Below are 21,401 nucleotides of genomic sequence, written 5' to 3'. Positions count from 1 at the left end.
AGACTTTGGGAGGTGGTGCCGAAGGCGGGGCTGGTGGGTGGGTCCCATTTGAGGTATAGGGATTTTTGTTTCCCCCGTTCTTTCTTTCTTTCTTTCTTTCTTTGTTTCCGAGCTGCTTTATCCTTTCGGGCTCGGATATTTGGGTCCACTCGTGGAAGACTGTTTACGCAATGTTTCTTGGTAATTTGTTAAATGGTGTTTAATTAAGTTTTAATCATTACCATGATCCTTGATCATCACAGCGTTATCATCATTTGACGACTCTACTAAATTAAGTAATACTACTGTCTAGTAGTAACACTTCTTCTGGGGAATGGAATTCTCTGTCTGAATGGTTGAATTACATATTATTTTCATCTTGTTTACGCATTTTCATTTTTGAATAATCATTTTATCCCACATACATCACATTAAAAAAATATGACAATATTTTTTCACAAAATTATCTCAAATAATTTACTGTCTAACAAAATTCCTTCCAACTTTAGGAATTATATTTTTACAGATGAATGAATAATCCTTCTTACGGAAAGATGAATGGTTATCTCCTTCGTAACAAGTTTAGAATAAGCTTTTCTTTTGAAGGGAAGGGTGAATACTCAAAGAAAACTAATAATAATATTTGTTTATCAATCATCATTAGATTAAAAAAATATCGCATCAATACCAATTAACAAAAGAGTCGAATAATCTTCAACTTAAATGCATTTTTTTTTTTTTTTTTGGGGTTTCAAATGAATTGCCACAAAGACAACAACGTCAGACAAGCACACCTGTCCAGACTCGAGTGTCTCGCCCAAATTAATGATAGGCAAGAGGGAAGAAGACACAAAAATGAAATGTTTAAAACATTACAAAAACTTGACATTTAGAATTTGCCTTAAATTTGTACTTCAAGGTAAATTGTTGGCATGTAAAATTCTACTTTTAACTTCAAGGACTTCAACAATGAAATATGATTCACGCTGATGAAAAAAAAAATTTTCTTTTTTAAAAGAATGATTCATCATTAGTCTTATAGGCTTATATAATTGGTGTACTATTTTGTCATTTTATAGGCTTACAAATGAGGGCCATCCATAGTCTTTTGATAAGATTACCCACCCCACCAAAAAAAAAAAAAAAAAAAAAAGAGTTGTGGAAGAAATAGGTTTTGTACATCAAACTGAGGAATAATGCTATGAAACATCAAAAATCAACTCGGGAGCTATTTTTTACTTACTAAATAAACTCATTAATTAATATGTTAGAACTGCATAGCAGCGCGCACATAGATTAGTCTTAATCCACTTCCGGATGGATGGTTACTTTTTGGATAAAAAGAAATCGAGGCGTGCTGAATCTGCCGATGCTGCATGGCGTTTGAACATTGAAAATGTCAAAGAAAAAACGAGACACCTTTCAAAGTACAAACCTACGCTCAGCAGGCTTAAACTTATCCAGTTGTTCATTGCAATTGAGGGGTGGGTATGGTTGGTGAAACAAATTACTGGCCACGAAATTCAAAATCTAATAACAAGGAAAATATCAAGATTGAGTTTATATTTTTTTTTCTGTTAATGTACTTGTTGGCTTTCTTTATTTTTTTCCGATATGATATTCTTTATTTTATTTTTACTGATACTCTCTGCTAAGAAAACGGGCGACTTCAAAAGAGTCGATGAAAGAATTCGAAAGGAACTGAACAACCATCCGATCAAACAGCTATCTCCTATGAACTTGTCGTTGAAATTTTCAGGAAAGTTTGAAAAAAAAAATGCAAAAAAGAGATTTGATTCTTGAGTTACACCCAAAAGCCAAGAAGGGACTTAAATTAAACCTTTTTCTGATGGCTAGCTCTTGCCCATTTGAATTGGTTATGTACTTGTTGGCTTTATGTGCATTGTTTTGTACCCAAAACACAATATGTAATATTCTACACTGACATTATCATTTATGATTGAATAGGATAAACTGCAAATTTTGATGATATTCCTGAGGAAATTATTGTACTATGAAAGAGAGCGGATTGGGCCACGTGGGGATTGGGGGTCCCTTGGGGGGGCTAAATAGTCGTCGCATCCTTATAGTAATATCTTCATGACTTTGATGATGCATTTACATGATGGATAGAAAGTCCAAAATTACAAGTCGAGCCGAAAAAGACATCAACCAATCGAAAATGATCTTCAAGGCACGAATAATTCTCGGATAATAAGTTAGACGCATCAGGTACAGTGGCACTTAGCTTATGTGTGCATGGGCCTTGTTCCCACGCCTCCCAAGCCCAGTGAAAGCCATTTCTCTTCAGATTCACCAGTGACGCATCAAAACTCTACGTCCGATTTTAAAAACATGCCCCAACCATTTTAGCAAGACTTTCCGCCCAGGTCCAAAATTTTGGCCCAACCATTTTTAGACGTCTGGACCCAAACGTCAAACATCATAGCTCTCGTATAATTTACGACTCCTCCCCCCCACCCCCAGGCCCCAACCAAAAAAAAAAAAAAAAAAAGGGCTCAAACTCTTATTATCACAAATCAAGTGAAATTTAGGTTGTTGCTTTCCTTAAAAAAAAAAAAAAAAAAAAAAATTAGGTTGTTGCCCTCTTGAGTGGTTCGTAACTTACAAATAAAGCTAGTACTTTTACACATTATTGGCCCAATTTGACACGTCATATATACTAAAGGTTTTAGTTTGTTGGATATGTTTTTAACATAAGGATATTACACATTTGGCTATGAGGAGCTATTTTATAAAAGATTTTTTTTTACAATGATTTTATAAAAGATTTTATACAAGCTAGAATGAGAGTAGTTGCTCTATTTGGATCCTTCTGTTTTTTAAAAATTAAATTTTCAAATACTATAAAATTTTAAAAAGTATTCTGAAAAATAGTTTAATTTTTTTAATATTTAAAATATATTTTAAAAACTCTACTACTTTTAAATACTTTAAAATATTTTTTTAAAAATAGTTTAAAATATATTCTAAAAATTTTGTTACAGTAAAATTTTTCAAAATCACTTAAAAAAAAACAGTTAATTCAAACATATTTGAGTATGATTTTAATAACGGGTTTGATACAATATGTTTGTGCCTTCAAAATGCGCAATTCTGCGAATACACCATGATGAACTGCCGTCTTAAAAGTACTACTCTGTTATTTTTAGGAAGCTATAAATGCTGCCTCATATGCAGCTGTGGTTCTTGAGAGTTCGGACAGAATCTTCATCCCAGCCTTGGATCGTAGTACAATTTCTGTTACCACGACTGTCAGACTTGAGCGCTGGACCCGATCCAACAGGATTTTTTCCCATTTTTATTTGAAACCCATAAATTATTTTTGCCAATCTCTATCTGGTTCGGTTACATCTCCCCACAGCAACCCCACACTATCCAGAAAAACCTCACCCTCTAAAACCCCACAGGCCCCTAAAATCACCACTAGAAAACGCCCTAAAAAATCCATAGGAGAAAATACTAGAGGAATATTATCCATGGCTTCAATGTCCATAGATATTGCAACTGCATTTCTGGGCCTAGCCAAGAGGCAACCGGCTCCTCTCAATCGATTTGGCGCTACAGTCTTTACTCAGTTGTGGAAAAACGAGGTTTTTGTGAACCAGAGTTACTCAATCTGCTCTTCAGTTCGTTCAAGAATTGTGTCTATTAATTGTACATCAAAAGCGAAAAGGTTCTCCCGCAGATTTATTGCCTCCGCTGCTACTACTTCGACACCTCAGAGCGAGGATTCTGATATTTTGACTAAGATTCCTCCTGATGATAGAATTCCTGCTACTATTATCACTGGGTTTTTGGGCTCTGGAAAGGTAACACGGGATATTGGGATTCTTTGATTCTGGCTGCCGTGTTTGATGTTTGTGTAGAGATTTTCGTCGAGCAATTCTTTATAGTTGTTGTTTGATGTTTGAATGTTAGAGTAAAGAAACTCGTGATGCATTGTTGCTAGAATTCAGTATTAAGTGCCAAAGTTGCGACCTTTATTTTAAAAAAATCACTTTGTTTTCTGTTAGAAATTTTATTGGGACTTGATTGGTGGATTTTTTGTAGTAATTTTTATGGTAGTGTACAAATGATGAAAAAATTTACTTTACTTTAAATTTTAAGGCCGTTAAGGGAGCGATAGTCCCAAGTCAAGTGTGAAGAATAACTCGGCCAACCGATATAACTATAAAAGTACAGTTAGAAAGATAATGATTTGGATATCGTATGCTAGGGTGAGCTCTGGAGCAACGTGGTTACTCTTGGAAGTCTTGTTCAATATACGGATAAGGTGTGAATATTAGTTCAACAGCTACTTCCACTAGGTCTGCCCCTCTGGTTGTCTACATAATGTCAATGAGGAATAAAATGAGGGAAATTCAGTCTATTTCATGTGATAATTCCTAATGTATCTTTCCTTTTTGGTGATGACAGTTTCGAAACTTCAGTCTAAGAACATTGCCCTACTGAAGGCTATCTTTTGCTTTTCCCTTTTTGCCTCCAAAGTTGTTTTGTATCGTAATCATCATGATGCACTGTGTCACTGAAACCTACACATATTTTTTTATTATTTATTATTTTAATTTACTTTTTAGCTTGAACACGTGGATATTTACTATTATTTTATTTAATTCATTGAAATGGACAGACTACATTGTTGAACCATATACTGACTGCTGATCATGGAAAACGAATTGCGGTTATTGAGAATGAGGTATGGCATCTAGCCTTCCTTTCATCGTGATAATCTACATTTCTGACTTTGTTTTGAAATGGGATTTAAACTGTTTGAGATTATCTAACTGACTACTTTACAACTACTTACTTGGTTACAGTATGGTGAAGTAGATATTGATGGTTCATTAGTTGCTGCAAAAGCGGACGGAATTGAAGACATTGTCATGCTCAACAATGGGTGCCTGTGCTGCACAGTAAGGGGTGATCTTGTGAGAATGATATCAGAATTGGTAAACAGAAAAAAGGGGAAATTTGATCATATCGTAATAGAGACTACAGGTAAGCATCAAAGGAAGTAGAACTTTTGTGTTGTGTTGGTAATGCGGTGAAGATACTTGGTAATAGAGACAAAAAGAATTGCTTATTATATTTCTCAATGATATTTTTAACTCTTTCTCTGGTACTGGATCTTTGACGTTGCACTTGTATTTCAATGGTGTATCCATGACTGAAGTGCAAATGCTTCTTGCTACATTGCAGGATTGGCAAATCCAGCACCAATTATTCAGACATTTTATGCTGAAGATCAGGTTTTCAATGATGTTAAGCTGGATGGTGTTGTAACACTAGTTGATGCTAAACACGCTGGTTTTCACCTTGATGATGTCAAACCTAAAGGCGTAGTTAATGAGGCAGTCGAGCAGATTGCTTATGCTGACCGTATTATAGTGAACAAGGTAGACAATTTCTTAATTTGCAATATTCAGTGTCCATTTATTCACTTTCCCCCACTGTCAAATGCCTAGGCTGTAAGACGTATTCAGGGCTTGATTGCACTTTGAATTTATTTTAAGTTCCTTAGATAGTTTATGTCTATTCTGAAAAAGATTATGGCAGGTTATACTGAAAATCTTAAATCTTTTCTATGATAATTGCACCTGTATATCTTGCCTAATATTTCTTTTTATGTTGCTTACAGACTGATCTTGTTGGTGACCGAGATATTGCCTCTTTGGTTCAGAGGATAAGGGTGGGTGTTCTCTTTCTTCCCCTTTCATTTTGCACTTTTTCCCTTTTTTCTTTTTCTTTAGGACTTTCTTCAGCCCTCCTTTGTGTGTGTGTGGGGGGGGGGGTGGTGGTGGTGGGTGTTGGTGTGGGAGCCTGGGAGGTTGGGGAAGCTATTCAACTGAGCTTGTATTCTGTATTTTAGATGAGAGGTTCAGAGGATAAGGGTGGATTTTCTCTTTCTTTCTCTTTTCTTTTAGCACTTTTTCCCTTTTTCTTTTTCTTTAGACCTTGCTTTAGCCCGGAGGTTGGGGCGTGGAGTGGGTGGGTGTGGGAGCCTGGGAGGGGGGGGGAGCCATTCTAGTGTTCTTGTATTCCATATTTTAGATGCATCTTTTTGTGAAGTCTTTGATTAAAGTTTGCTATGGTTGATGACAGAACATTAACCGTATGGCTCAACTTAAGCGAACGGAGTTTGGGAAAGTAGATTTGGATTATGTTCTTGGAATTGGAGGCTTTGACTTGGAAAGGTTGTACTTCTTTTAATATTTCTTTAGAATGGTTCTGACGCCTATCTGCTTCTTGTTATTGACTCTATCAATATTTTGGCCATCTGTTTGTGTATCTCCCGATTTATGGTTTCTGTTTCTTGCAAAATGTCTTTACTTATACTGTCTGAGCATAATCACTGTCTCTTTTTCTTGTCATGGGATAAACAAACTTGGGGTTTCTTTCCATGATTTCAGCAGAAGTGGATGTAACTTGTAGTTTTCTACTTTAGCTAATCTGATGAATTTGTGTGCATAAATGCTATTTTGGGAAAATAATAGAGAAAAATTTTGAATCTGTAATTTGAGGAATTATGTACTCTTGGTTGTCTCTTCTTTTATTGACTCGACAGCCCCTTGCTTGAGTTTGCCCTCCATACTTGAAATACTATGTTGATATATCGCTATTGAACACACTGAAGATTAGTTTTTGGTTTTTACTATACTAGAATTATTTGTTGATGGCATTTACATCGCCGTTCAAGTTTCCCAAATTTCAATTGTATAATAAAAGATACTTTTCAAAATACAATTGATGGGCCATATAATGAACTAGTTTTTGGTGTTTGTAGATAGAAGCATATAAACCTTTGATCTAAGGCACTTTCTGCTCTCATACAATGTATCCAGATGTTGAACACCTTTTTGATGTTTCAGAATTAATTCTGTTCATATTTCAATTTAACCTTCCTTATTACTTTAAACTCTTGTCGGGTATGATCAGGTGTTAAATTTGTTGTTGTTGGAGCTTAGAATACAAGCCTTCATGCATTCATCTGATGAACGTTCTTTTCTTGAACTTGTTAATGCTACTGCAGAATTGAAACTGCTGTCGATGCTGAAAGTTCTAAGGAAGATCACACCAGCCATGGCCATGACCATGATCACCACCATCATCATGAACATGAACATGACCATGAACACGACCATAAACATGGCAAGTCCACCCTACATTTCTTAGATATTAGGAATAGCTTAAGTTAAGACATTATTCTGCACTATTTAAGGTACACAGTAATGACAGAGTTAAATGGGCCTGCTATGAGTAGAAATTAGAGTTAGCATGCATCTGAGTTATTGAAGATGATTCCTGCCGCTGCTTAGATAGATTTATGCCACAAACATAAGCTGTCCTTTGCTTAGTCATGTGATTTGTCGCCAATTCTGTCCAGCAAGGTTTACCATCCATTATCTGGAGAGTGAGTTGCTATTCTCTGGAGATCCCCCCCCCCCCCCAAAAAAACTCTTTTGTTTCAACCTGAATCCATGGCTTTCTTTCCTTATTGAATATGTAATACCTTTATAGGTTGATATGGAATTCTATCTGTATGTCTTTTTGTTAAGAGAACCACATGCTCCACATCCTTGGCCATGTCTGAGTTTCTTAGAGCCGTTGGATTGCTGCTAATTGAAACTCATAGAAATGTGGGCATTTTCAACTTTAGTCATACTTTCTGTTGCTCCCAGCACACCCCATCCAGTGTAGTGTCATCTTTCCTACAATGAGAGTAACGCTAATAGTAAGACTTCTGATTGAAACTTGGCAGGTTTCTTATTTGGCTTCCAATTATGTATCCTGATAGTGCATTATTGACTCTTTTATGTATCTGTAAGCATGTGGTTCGAGATTGATTACTTCGATATGCTTTATTTTGCTTACTAGTGGTGATGCTAATAGCTAGCATCTTGGAAATCATTCACTTATATTGCTTGTTGAATTATTGTGGATATTCTTGCAGAACATCATGATCACCATGCTCATGATCACACTCATGACCCTGGTGTTTCTTCTGTCAGCATAGTTTGTGAAGGACGCTTAGATCTTGAGAAGGTTTGTTTGTTGGTGATTTATTTGGTAGTCTTATTCTAATTGATCTTCCAACTTTAGGGAGTCTTAATATGTATTGATTCAATATATCCATTGCAAGATGAGATTGCTGAGTTCGATGGACTGAAAAACATTTACTTTCAATATCTCAGGCTAACATTTGGCTGGGTACATTGTTATTGGAACGAAGCGAGGATATATACCGTATGAAAGGTCTTCTGTCAGTTGATGGAATGAATGAGCGATTTGTCTTCCAGGTGATTGACTTCTTTTCAGAATGCTATGAGTTTTCTCTGAATATTTCTAACTTGTTAGATGATTCTCTAAGTAAATTTGCAATTATGAGCATAACAAACCCAATTCTGTTTAGATGGGGAAAAAGCATAATGCTTTTCCCCTTTTTATTATATGACTACTTCTGGAAAAGGTTTGGTAAAAAAAAAATGATGAGTAACTTGGAATAAAATTTTATGAGCTGATCCAACATGGTTTTCAGATAGAGGGGAAACATTTGGAAGGAAAAGCAGCAGTCACATTGCTCACCAATTACTAGTTTACTAATGACTGTCTCTGCTTTTCTTTGTAACTTCCTGGAAATAACTCGATGCTATTCATCATTTCATCCTTTTGGACACTGAGATGGCTTTTATTGCAAGGTGATCTTTAATTTATTTTGTACAAGTGTCAAAGTTTTTGGTTCAAGTTATTAAAGATAATATTCTTTCTACTTGTTAGCTACCTGCTGCTGAGTAAACTCTCTGCCCAAGTTAACCGAAGCAATTGGTTAGGGCATTAGGCAATGTTCAATCTCGCAATAATATACAGGATGTGGTTACTACTGCATTTGGGTTAGCTTAAAGTTTTACAGCTCCAGTTGGATTGCTCTTTTTCCGGATTAGCGCCTAAATAGGAGTCATTAGCTACATCATTAGTAATGAGGCCAAGCACATAGATGGCTCTAATGACGACATAATTTTCTTCAGCTTGCTGCTTTGAAATTAACAAGTAGGAAGATATGGTTCAATTTAGAATTCTGTATAGGACAATGTCACATATGGAGTCGATTGGAGCATTTTTTTCGAGAGTAGAGTGGAGTATGGTATGGTGCTAACATGTTCAGTGCCCAATTTTCTTTTGCAAATGCTTTCTTGTATGTTTATTTTTTTCAGTCTTGGGCTTTTATCGCATGCTTATTTTTTATGATCGGCATACCTTCTTGTTTGTAATAACTATTATCATGTTTAACAGGGAGTACATGACATATTCCAAGGTTCGCCGGATAGACCATGGCTCCCAGATGAACCAAGAGTAAATAAGATCGTCTTCATAGGAAAGAACTTAGACGCACAGGAGCTGGAGAAGGGCTTTAGGGCTTGTTTATTGTGATTCCACTTCTTAAGACTCTAGTAATTAATAACGAGCTAACTATTTTATCTTGTGTGGTGAAAACAATAAAAACTATAAAAATTTTTCTGATATGCTTGTGGAAGCCTGAGTTTCTTGCAGATTCAATCGAAAGTCCACATCATCTTTCGCTTTTGATGTTTTTCTAGAATTCCTGAAGTTTCCGGCAAGTTCATGGTAGTATTGTAAAATGAAGCTGCCGCTAGTCTGTAGTCCCGGCGGTCATTAGCCATTTTGTACTCCTAACGCGTACGGATGAGAGCGATTACCAATTCATATGAGCAAACCTAGTAAAACTTGCCAATCTTAGTGGATATCAAATCTGGTCTTGAACCTGTTTCAGCTTTTCCATCCTTGAATATTTTCATTAGTGAAGTAACAGAAAAATTGCAATCTTGGTCACCCACCAAAGGTTGATATGTTGAAGCATTTCAGACATACATTGTGCAGATAAGCGTATGTGAAATAAATTATTCCATTAGTTTTGCCGCTAAAATGATGCTGAGCTTGTATTTCCTGGGGGGTGCAAAAATGGTAAATGCTCATGACTTGAGCTGCCTTGGGATCTTCATGAAACCGGCGGTCAAATGGACCTCGACCAGCTTTAGACTTAGAGTGGTAACTGGTACCAAGATCTGGGGCAATTTGCAGACGAAAAGCCAAATTTCGGTACTGAAAAAGTCCAGAAACCCAGAAATTGATGTTCCCTCCCATCCATGCACATCCGAAGTTAATGGCCCATAGCCCTTTCTATCTCCTCAGTTCATACTTCAGGGTACGTCAAAGGACTCTTGTCGCTCTGGTTTCCCTTTACCCCAGCCCACCACAACAACTACTTTCTTTCTAATCTGGTCTCCGGTCTAAGCTCAAAAGAAACAAAAAGATATCAAGGAAAATGGAGTTCGAAAGTCTCTGCTCTTCTAGAGCTGCTTTGGAGAAAATGGTCTGCACTGTTGTGGTCGGTTCAGCTCTGGCTGCTCAAGAGTCCCTTCTTTGGCTTTTCTTCATGGTACATTCTCTGCACTTCACCTAGAAGGCGTTGCTTCTCTGTGGTATATTTGTCCTTAAAAGGTTCCAGAGAATCCAATCACTCCATTCTTATATATTATCCTAATAGTGACTGAAGAGCTTTCTTGAGATGTCTGTTCTCCTAACCTTGATTACTACATCAAAATTCTGCATTTGCTTGGATAAGCAGTTCAGAATTATCATTTCTTGAAACTTTTTTTTTTTCGCTGCTTATACACTAGGTCAGAGATGCAAGAAATGCTACAGCGATTTCCATGCGGATTATTTTGGCTTTTTCACCCCCGTTCTAGGAGCATTATTTTCTTTTTATTTGACAATCTAGAATTTCTATCTTTTAGATTGAAGGCAATTTAAGAAAAGCCTTTCCCTGTCCCCTTACTAATGTCCACAAGTACCTAAAACTTGGGATATCAAGGAGAATCATCGCCAAACAACTCCCATAAAGTTCAGAATATTATTTCTGCTTTATGATAACCAGGAAAAGTTGCTTTTCTTTGAAAGATCTATTTGGTTACGGTGGTAACATAACTGGGCCAATGACCATGTTTAATGAAGCATTGAAACTTAACTGCTGTAGGGTAGGATCCATTTACATGTGTTTTGGAAATGACCAACGAAAATGTGTTTTTCTATTCGACATTTCCCCCTGCTAGAGCGTTTGAAATGGTTTCCAATAACTAGATCATGACTTCTTTCACTGTTATCAAGTAACATCTGTACGTCATAAACCACCCTTTAACTTGTCTTTTGTTTTGACGTTGTTGATTATACTAAAGAACAGTTGGACCAAGCTTTGAGCTATGAGCATTATTGTCTCATTTCAAATTGTGGACATCTTTGTTCAGAATGGCCATCTCTTCAGTTCTAAAATTTGATGTTTCACATGATTTGCAGCAGTTACGATCAACCAAGCCACGGATTTGATGTTCGTGGTTATTACTTGTGACTTGTCTTTTCTAATTGTTTGATGTTTCCGAAATGTGCTGTGAGATTATCATAAACACACTTGTACATTAGTTAGGGCAAGGTTACCAGGTTCCACTAGTACCCATGGAGGACTAAGTTTGAGTTGGCGCTACTTTTTCACAGTGCACCTCCTGGTACCACTGCATTTCAAGGCTTAGTAGCATCAGAGAGGAGGTATCAGGGTTCTATATCTACTAGTATCTGTCATCTAAATTAGTTGCCATTTGCATGATGATTCACCATTGGTGTCTATATGTGTTGCAGGTATCCTGTAGGTGACCTCGAAAGGGTTTTGGTTACTATGGCTAAAACCAGGGATGCTAGTGAACTGGAGGATGATGATGATGAAGAAGAAGATGAAGACAATAGTGATGACGAACATGACGAGGATGATGATTATTCTGGAGAAGGGAGCAATGATGATCAGGATGATTCAGATGAGGTTGAAGGAAGTGGCACTGGAGGAAGTGATGAAGATGACGAGGATGGACACGATGATGATGATGATGATGACGACCAGGAGGACGACCATGAAGAAGATGAGGAAGACAAGCATACAGCAAAGAAGAAAAAGTGAGTAACTTTAATTCTCTTCTGATGCCTCACCCTCTTTTCCCTTCGTGGCTTCATCAGTTAAATTGAGCATTATTTGAAGGAAGACGACTTACTTATGGACAAGATGATATTTTGTTTGGATGGAGTATATTATTTGCTTGCATTAACAATACATTTTTCAACCATCATTGTATCTTACATACATCAAATAAAAAAGTACTACAATAATTTTTTTACAACTAAAAAAAATTAAAAAAGAGAGTCACCATTGTGGTATAACTTTGGAAATATATTTTATCTATCCCCTGCAACTTCTTCAACAAACCTACTGCCATATGTAGACTAAAGCGGCAAGAAGGAAATGAAATGGAAAAGCATCTATATCTTTTAAGTACAACGCTATGCTTGTAATAAAGCCCGCATGAGACTAAAAGGAAGGTGAAGATGAATAGAGATTAGCGGCCGAACAAGAACTACATGACGAAGTTACAGATATGCACAGGTTTTATTATTCTAAAGACATGTCGCTTGGTGATTCCTGCAGCGTTCAACCTATACACTTCAATACCTTCACCCGGAAAATAAAAACACCACTAGTTCCTCGTACTTCTCCCAGTGTTGATCTTTGCTGTTAGATTCATCATGCGAATAATTCTCCCAGGGAATCATATTATGTGCTCATGTTAAAGCCTTAGTATGCCTCTTCCTCCCTCCCTTCCCATTTTTCTAGAAACAAAAAGCGAACATCTCCTTCAACAACCAAGATTTGTTAGACATAATTGATCATATCAAACTGTATAAGATCAGAGAGCTGCTTCCGTCCCCAGGTAACTAAACCAGAGGGAAGAATTATGAGTAAATGCATGCAAGTTTAACTTGACCAAACCGTTCAGTGAGAGATACCATTTGCTCAACTGATGTAGCAACTAATCCAGAGCTTTTTAAACCTTAATATACTCTAGTACCGCAATAATCCAAAGCTTCAAACTTTGGTCATCGAAAAAAAAAAAAGAAAAAGAATTTAAAGCTTAGTATTAATCATTAGCTACACTAATAGTATCGGAAGAGTGGCTTATATCAAAATGGAAGAATACATAGTTACAATTTAGGCACTCACTGAGGCAGCTTTCCAGCCCGAAAAATGGCGAACTTGTTAGCCTTTGAATAAGAATACTCAATCCCGTTACTCCTTAGCAGCTCCTCAAGCAAATTCTTAGCTCTTTCAGGTTCAGAAGTCTCGCATTCAATCTCATAACACGTCCCAAAATCATAATTTGTTTCATCAAGCTCCAATTTTAATCCACTCCATTCATACACTGCTCTCACATTTCTAAATCCTCCCAAACATACCAAACACTTGTTATCATCTCCAACAACTCCATATTCTTCTCTCACTCTCTTCATTATTTCGGAAGAATGATCGGCCATGAGTAACAGCCGCCACGGCTCCGCCACGCTAGCTCGGCCTATGACAGGGTCGAGGGGCTCTTCATCTTCCTGAATGCGGCTGATTCCATTGGACATCACTGGCTTTGCTTTGAGAGAAAGGACGCATTGGGAGTCGAGGTCGTAGAAGCGAAGGCGGAGCGCGGCGAGGTTGGTGGCCAGCTCAGAGTTAGGCCCGTCAAAGAAAATGTTTTCTTGGACGTGGGTTTTGACGTGGAAAGGTGAAAGGACAGTGGAGAGGCGTTGGTGGGCGTTTGAGTCTGGTAAACGGAGCTTTACTTCTACTTCCATTATGATTCGGCGGCGCTGGAGGTGGTGGTTGGTAACAGAAGTCGATTTAGTGGTGAAGTAGGGGAAGAATTGGGACGGTGACTGGTGGAGCAGCGGGGGATATGGGTGATGGATATGTGAATATGTGGCGTTTCTCGCCCTACAGAAAAAGTTCCAATCTCCCGGAATCAAATGCTTGGTGCGCAGAAAAAATTAAGTACGTTGAATATTCTATTCTCCTAGGACTGGGAGTCTTTCCTCTATCGTCCAATCGGAGGCGGGGCAGGAACGGTCTCAAGTTCATGTCGAGATTTGATAAAAAAAAAAAATAAAATTATATCTTATATATAATTTTTAATATCACGTGTGAGGTTTATAAAATTTTGTTTTATAATTATATTTTATTAAAAATGAATTATATCGTATGTATATAAAGTTACGTCGTATGCATCTTATATAAAATCGATCCAAACAATTTTCTGACGAATCGTTCTGCCCTTGTTCCGTTTAATTGGACATCTTCAAAAGCGAATCATAACTATTACTCGCTGATAAAGTATTCATTTTACCCATATAAGACTTATTTCTCAATTCTCAATTTTTTATTAGCTTTAGATACTATTGAAATTCACTTTTTAACACTTGAAAACTTACCTGAAATCTTGCTTTCCAGCGGTCAAACATTTTCACTTATACTCGGTAACTATTTTCAGAGTTTTGAAAGGATTTCTTTTAGCTAAAACTAGCTTTATGTCTCGTGCTATATGCACGAGAACAACGAATGATTAAATATCGAGATTTGCTGATTTGAATTTAACAAACAATAACCATTGAATAGCATCAATTGTAACTCAACAACCTTAGAAAATTTGACATATGTCACAGTATTAGAAACCTTGATTGACATTGTTATAGGGATTTTTTAACGAAAGCATAAAGCGTTAATTTATTGTAAATTGATTCAAAAGGATTTCTTTTAGAAAAAAATTTGTTAAAAGATTTTTCAATGATTGGAATGTGTGGCATAATTTTTTTTTCGGGGGATAAAAATTTGTGCCATAAATTGATACGACAAGGTATTATTTTATTAAAACTAATAATTTTTAAGTAATAGTGTAGCAGCCTAGTGGTTAAAGTTAAAAGATTCCGAAAATTAGAGAGCTTATATTTAAATCTGATTGTGACAAAGGTCTTAGGAGCAAAATTCTTGAACAGATCGTTATTTTATTCATAAGCTCGTTAAAGGTACAACTGATAGAAGAGATCTGGAACAGAAATTTTTAGACATCCAAGTCTCAAGTGATGCCAAAAATGCAAAACATTGAGTAAGCTTGGCAAAATTCCCATGGCCTTGGAAGAATTTCATTATTCCTCAAATACTAGTATACTATTTTATATGCTTGGGAACTGGTCATATATTTAGCTGGGTCCTGCTTGAGCACTCAGTTTCTAGTCTTTTTTTTTTTTGTTTTTTTTCAATCGGAGTATTCCAATTTTGCCGGACTAATTTTCTTGAACTTGAATACCTCGCCTCACGAAAAATACCCCGAAGATTCACCGAGCTGACCCGAGGGCACTCAGGGTTCTGGTTAAAAGTGATGGATTTGATTCTTGGCACAGTAGTTGTAAAAGGCCACTCCTCTCCTTCTGTGCATCACCAAGGGAAAAAATGACAAAATTACTGATTTTTTCTTGTTTTTTTTTTTTGGGGGTTGGGGCCTTGGGGGAAGTGAAGGACCAAGCATCAATGTACACACCACACAAGAACGGGGAAGGAAACTAGAGGCATTACCTTGAGAGGTTCAATGGTCAAAGCTCCTTGGGAGGAAATGTCTCCGCATTCTTGGCTTTTGAGACGAAAATAATAATGCATATCCTCAAAGTGATTGCGAACCTCATCGATTAATTCTGCCCTTTCTTGCATGCTTCTCATGAATTCTCCCTTGAGGATTTCACCTTCATCTTCAAGAATTCCCAATCTCTCGTCCAGTTGCTTAACTAGCTTGCTGTTGACGCGCATCTTCCTCTCGTGATTCCTTTTCCCAGAACAAGTTGTATCTGATGAGATCTCACACGCATGATTTCTATTCAAAACCCTCAATTCCAGTGACTGAGCAGCAACGCTCCTGCTGCCTGACATGCCAAAATCCAGAGCAAATGGATCAAACCCTCTTATTGTTTTCTTTTTTCTCTTGATTGCAATCACTCACAACGTGGTCATGACGACAACTCTGCCCGAACTTGCGTGGAAATTGAGAACGTTTAGCTATTGAATTCGAAAGAGACTAGTATATACGTACACAATACAATGGAGATGATGCTGAAACAAAGCATGCATGTGCATGAAAATCACACAAGTTTGGTTTTAGGGACGATAAGTCCTCCCACAAATGATGCATGAAATTTAAGGCTAAGTTCATGTATGTTGGTGAGATCACATGATTCTCAAGTGGATGATGGTTGCTTGTCTGAGATAACTCAAGGAGTAGGAAAGAAGTTTACAATCTATACTGGTACTAGCGCTCTTTGATTCCCCTATAGCAAGGGAGAAGTAGGGACTCAGGGTTGCCGGGGGCTGAAGGAAACATGAGATATCACGGAATTATTAATTGATGAGATGCAGTTGCAGACTTGCAGTTACTGACAATTTTGAATTCCCGCGGCCGCAGGAATTGTCTCTAACATGTTTGGCAGGAAGTTTCGGCTGTAATTATAGTAGCAGCAATTAGGAAGGTGCTTAGTCGGTTGGTGACTCTTGCAGACTCTGCCTGCCTCCTGTGAGAACTGATTCTAGTAGACAAATATTTTCGGCCTTGAGAAAATTTGGCTGGACATCAACAGAATGTGAATGTGGCACTAAAAAGGGGTTCAAATTTTAAAGAAACCCACAATCAAGGTGAGTTTTGAAGGACCTGAATTGTGTCAAAATAATCTGCTAAAATTGAGTACCGAATATCGGCCATATATACACATTGTGCATGTTTTTAAACTTTTAAGCCACAGATGAAAGTTGTTCATCTATGGTCAAGGCTTTGTATCAGCATTGCTTCCAAGCGTTATAACTTTGGATATATATTTGATCTAACCCCCGCAATTTCTTCAAAAAACCTACTGCAATATGTAGCCTAAAGTGGCAAAAAGGAAATGAAATAGAAAAGTATCTACATCTTAGCGTGTAATGAAGCACACATGAGGCTGTAGGAGAGGCACAAGGAAGGTGAAGATGAAGAGATTAGTGGCAGAACAAGAAATATATGACGAAGTTACAGATATGCACAGGTTTTATTATTCTAAATACATGTCACTTGGTGATTCCTGCAGCGTCCAACCTATATACTTCAAGACCTTCACCCAGAAAGTAAAAACGACAAATGACTTTAATACAGAGTTGTGGTTTTACAAAGGACGGCTGGATGTACTCTGCAAAGTCATCTTGAATTAAGCTACAGAAGAAGAACATAGACTGCAAGCTTAGCTAGTCAACAGGAACTTCCACCTCCATCTTCAAATTAGCATGATCAAATACCTAACACAAAAGCAGGTTAATGATCATATTGAGAGAGCAGATTATGATAGACAGTAACAAGCAGCAGCCCCAAGTGAGGCAGTTTAATATAACATAGGTATCACTTAATTGGCTGTTACCACGACAGAGAAGGACAAGTACCACCATTATGATATCTAATTCTTGAAAGTTTCAGACACAAGAGTATCTCATCTACAGCAGTATCAAGATCTAGAAACTAGAAAACATCAGAAGTCTAGATAGAATAGGCAAACGCTGTATCAAATGGATCAACTATAGGTACACCATCCAATACATTAATGTTTTACCAATTTTTCTCGGGCGTAGATAGGCTCCCTATCTCAAAAACTGAATCGTCATAATCTGGATGGGCAGGCTTCATTTACTCTCTGTGAAAGTACTCTTGACTTATGCAATGGTAATTTCCTTTGCAAATCATTATTAAGAGTCTTAAAATCATATCCTTCACGACAAATAGATGGAGCTAAAGATGTTGCATCTCCACCTCGCTAATTTCCAGATTCATGAGAAGTAGGAAAATGTAAGTATTACAGGCTTCCTAAACATAAAATTGAGTTGGAAACAAGTCATTTAGCCCGGGTACACCTTTCTTCTATCCCATTCTTAGGTAGATAATCTTTTTGCAAGTTACACTAAGAAACAAACCTTGATAAAGTCATCCAAGAGTAGCACAGACTCCTTTGTATAACCAGCTTCGTGCAAAACTTGGCCCAATACTTCCTACAGAAAATATAATCAAACGAACAAGAGCTTGTCATGCTTTTGTTGCCATACCCAAAGTTGAAAATGGAATACTAGGATATGACGCTCTGATGTACAGCAACCAGACAAAAAGATATGGAAAAAATAAAAGCGCAACCTCAGGAATTCAAGGACCACTTAAGAAAATACTCAGAAGCAACCAAGGTGAATCAACATCTGAAAATTAAGTGACTCCATCAATTACCGTACACACAAGATTTATGACAAATTTGCTATGTTGGGAATACTTGTTTATGCACAATTGGAGATAGAATTTGGTCCTAGGCATGAGAAGAGACTAGCAAAACCATGTAATGAGACTATGGTGTGTCCTCATGGTGCAACACCCCATGCTATCTATTGGGGCATCATTGTTGTTGCTAGATGTCAAGCTAATGCCAGATTTTAAATAGAAAGTTCATAAACTATCAATTGTATGAAAAACGGCCAGAGTGAACTACACCTAAACAGGTGAGTCATTACTTTATATCAGAATATTCTCAATGTTCAACTAAATCTCAGAATTCCCTTTGAAAGATTGAATTTCTACCATCTTCTGGACCTCTCCAAGTCCATCTAGAAGCTTTACATGGTCATGATTGCTTCTTTCGAATTAAAGATAATGTTCCCCGATATGTCTTGTATTTGTGCATAATCTACCAGTAACTGAATATGCTACTAACTCTTGAAAACTGGCACAACTTGGTGTATATACACCTCTTAAACAAGGAATTTCTTCAAATGTTTTGTAAGTAGCAAATTAACCAGAACTGCAAAAGTTAGTGATAGCTGCTGCCCTTAATTTCAGCAATACATCGCCACTAGTAACCTAAAACAGGAAGGTTAGCAGCAAAAATACCTCTCTTTGTTGATCTGACATGAAAGAGCCAGCCAAATCCTGAAGCACTTGTATCATGTCATTGAATGTCACCTTCCCATTGCAATCAGAATCATATACCTTGAAAATAACTGTCAGGCATGTCACAAGGATTAACAATATGCTAAAGGAGAAACAAAAACACAAGAAAAGTAATACAAGGGACACATTGCATTGACCACCAAACACATTAGTCAATCCACAATATGTTCAAGAAAGTATACTCTTTTGTTGGAAATTCATTTTTGCACTCAAGTCCAGTGTAAAGAGCACAGAGGAAATAGTTGGTGGAGGGGAACAGTACAATTCATTCATCATGAAAACAATTTTCACATATGCATTCACGATTACAATAGTGAGACTCAAAAGTCCAAATACTCAAGATTAAACAAATCTTAGACTAAGTACTAAAACTTCCTACGAAACGTCACAACGATATTACAGTGCTAGCCATCTGATTCCGTTTGAAAAAAAATTTGTCTGATCTCCTTTAGATCCAAAGTAATACTCTCGATATGTATCAGATAAACATAAAAAACTGCAAAACCAACTTGAGAAAACTTGCATCCGTTAGGAACCACACTCAACTCCTTCATTTACTCATTCAACAAGTTCAATTACACAGTAATTCAAAAGACAATCACGTATTTTAGTGAGAGACATCAAATCATGTTTACTGGGAATTTTAATTCCCAAAAGAGAAACAGAGAGATGGTGAACCTACCTTCAACTTTCTGGGCTAGACTTGCTTTAGCACTAAAAGCTGATAAAAATGCGACGAAATCCTTGAAATTCAAACCATCCACCATCTTAAGCAACCTCTGTAGAGAACCACAAAGTAAAACGAAATGACACGCTTAATAGAAAACAGCCAACCAGAAAAGCAGCGATATACAAACTAAGCAGGATTAGATTTCAAAAAGGTTCTAAAAATAAAATAACAAGAAGAATTTAAAAAAAAATAAATAAATAATCCCAACGTCCACCTGAGAAAGTGGATTCATGGCAAACTCTGGAACTGATAAAAATTCATCAGCTGAAATGAACCCCTTTGCGTTCCTATCGAGTTGGCAAAACCTCTGATAAAGAGACACTATCTCTTGTTGGGAAACTATAACAATTACAAGGAAAGGACAGTTTTCAGTTCAAATTGCATCCTTGAAAAAAGGAACAAAGCTTGGGAATATGTCAAGGAAGACCTACAAAGATTGTTACAGTGACGTTGTACTTCTTCAATGTCATATTGAGTCAGCGTGGATGAAGCATTACCCATCTTCTATCTCACTGCAGCGATCAAATAACTAGCAAAAACAAAAGAAACAAAGCCCATTAAGTCCATCAATCAAAATCGGTTTTTTTTTATTGATTACAGATCATCTATCTTAATTTCAGCACTAAACGAACAAATCTTAATCTCCATGCAGAAAGTCAATGAAGTTCACAAAACAGCATAACACCACCAATCAAAATCATGTATTCTTAACTTGTTTCTGTTGCAGCATATGGGATTAATAATTCGAAAATAAAAGAATAGGCAGAGACCTGAAAATTCGAAGAATGAAGGGATGAAGACCGAAGTGTTGGGGACGGTTAAGAGAGAGAACTGGTGCGTGATGACATATAAGTTTAACTATCTTATAACAGTAATCGATAATAAGAGCATAGACAAAGGATTCTACTGTGATAACTTTGTCATCATCGGACCACAAGTTTACAATCAATAAGGTAACCTTTCTCGCCTGTGCAAGGTGACGCGGCATTTGATTCTGATGTTTATCCAAAAAACTAATAATAATAAGAAATAGAGTGAAAAGGCATTCATTACACTTGTTTAGTGATGATTGTTTGCATCTTTGGGTTGGGCTTTAACGTCTAGTCATCCAGGCACATGACTCAGGCCCATTGTATTTGACTCGCATTAGGGTGCAAAAAGAGGCAGCTTTTTGGTTGGGCAGCCTACAAATGCCTTTTTTTTTTTTGGCAAAAAAAAAAAAAAAGAATGTTCAATATTTTGATTTAAAAAAACCGAAAGATCGAATCCAACTTAAATCGGATATCAAATATTCGCCACAAAGATATGGGTGAAATCCATTTATAACTCGTTTTTAAAGTTTGGTATAATAATTCATATTGAAGTTTGATTTTCGAATTTTCAATTACTGATTAAATGATTGAATTTCATATATACATACAACAAATAAGATGAATGATTAAATTTCATACATACATGCATACATACAACAAATAAGATAGAGCACTCGTGTTCACTTAAATCAGCTTTAATGAGAAGAAACTCTACAGCGAATGAGAATGAGCAACGTCGTATTGAAACTCTTGGTTTCGTTGCATCTACTACTCAATCTGCAAATATTACTTAGGTATAAGTGAGGCAAATACAAAGTATGAGAGATGCACGCAGAGGGATCCCTTGATTTGTATCCCTTTATTCAAATTAATGTTTGTGTTGTACAGAACAGAGAAGCGGACCTCTCTCTCTCGGGTTTTTTGCCTTCTTTTGGGTCT

General features: G+C 36.9%; 3 protein-coding genes across 5 annotated transcripts; 1 reads left to right on the top strand and 2 right to left on the bottom strand.

Annotated features, from left to right (window-relative positions):
• The first annotated feature begins 3,082 nt into the window (after positions 1-3,082).
• Positions 3,083-9,532, top strand: LOC113739931 (uncharacterized). 2 transcript variants are annotated; one of them, XM_027267355.2, is made up of 10 exons: positions 3,083-3,812; positions 4,634-4,699; positions 4,821-5,001; positions 5,203-5,399; positions 5,642-5,692; positions 6,106-6,197; positions 7,034-7,152; positions 7,955-8,046; positions 8,196-8,300; positions 9,292-9,532. In XM_027267355.2, exons 1-10 carry the CDS (start codon positions 3,480-3,482, stop codon positions 9,427-9,429), a joined length of 1,374 nt encoding a protein of 457 aa, XP_027123156.1. In that variant the 5' UTR covers positions 3,083-3,479; the 3' UTR covers positions 9,430-9,532. The 2 variants fall into 2 exon arrangements, with proteins under 2 accessions (XP_027123156.1, XP_071901615.1); XM_072045514.1 differs by having other exon boundaries at positions 3,115-3,812; positions 8,540-9,390.
• A 2,733-nt stretch (positions 9,533-12,265) lies between these two features.
• On the bottom strand, positions 12,266-13,983 carry LOC113739429 (triphosphate tunnel metalloenzyme 3-like). Its single transcript, XM_027266638.2, has 2 exons — positions 13,115-13,983; positions 12,266-12,723 (listed from the first exon to the last, which is right to left on the bottom strand). The coding sequence occupies exons 1-2, from the start codon at positions 13,732-13,734 to the stop codon at positions 12,681-12,683; spliced, it is 663 nt and encodes a 220-aa protein (XP_027122439.2). The 5' UTR covers positions 13,735-13,983; the 3' UTR covers positions 12,266-12,680.
• A 2,948-nt stretch (positions 13,984-16,931) lies between these two features.
• LOC113738585 (uncharacterized) lies at positions 16,932-20,629 on the bottom strand. 2 transcript variants are annotated; one of them, XM_027265829.2, is made up of 7 exons: positions 20,421-20,629; positions 20,082-20,179; positions 19,865-19,989; positions 19,603-19,699; positions 18,861-18,970; positions 17,906-17,980; positions 16,932-17,239 (listed from the first exon to the last, which is right to left on the bottom strand). In XM_027265829.2, exons 2-7 carry the CDS (start codon positions 20,149-20,151, stop codon positions 17,189-17,191), a joined length of 528 nt encoding a protein of 175 aa, XP_027121630.1. In that variant the 5' UTR covers positions 20,152-20,179; positions 20,421-20,629; the 3' UTR covers positions 16,932-17,188. The 2 variants fall into 2 exon arrangements, with proteins under 2 accessions (XP_027121630.1, XP_071901614.1); XM_072045513.1 differs by lacking the exon at positions 20,421-20,629 and adding an exon at positions 20,363-20,384.
• Between the last annotated feature and the right edge of the window lie 772 nt (positions 20,630-21,401).

Source organism: Coffea arabica, chromosome 4c (assembly GCF_036785885.1).
Source record: "Coffea arabica cultivar ET-39 chromosome 4c, Coffea Arabica ET-39 HiFi, whole genome shotgun sequence".
NCBI classification, from domain to species: domain Eukaryota; kingdom Viridiplantae; phylum Streptophyta; class Magnoliopsida; order Gentianales; family Rubiaceae; genus Coffea; species Coffea arabica.
The sequence above is the reverse complement of the archived record's forward strand: the minus strand, read 5'-3'. Positions and strand labels throughout refer to the sequence as shown.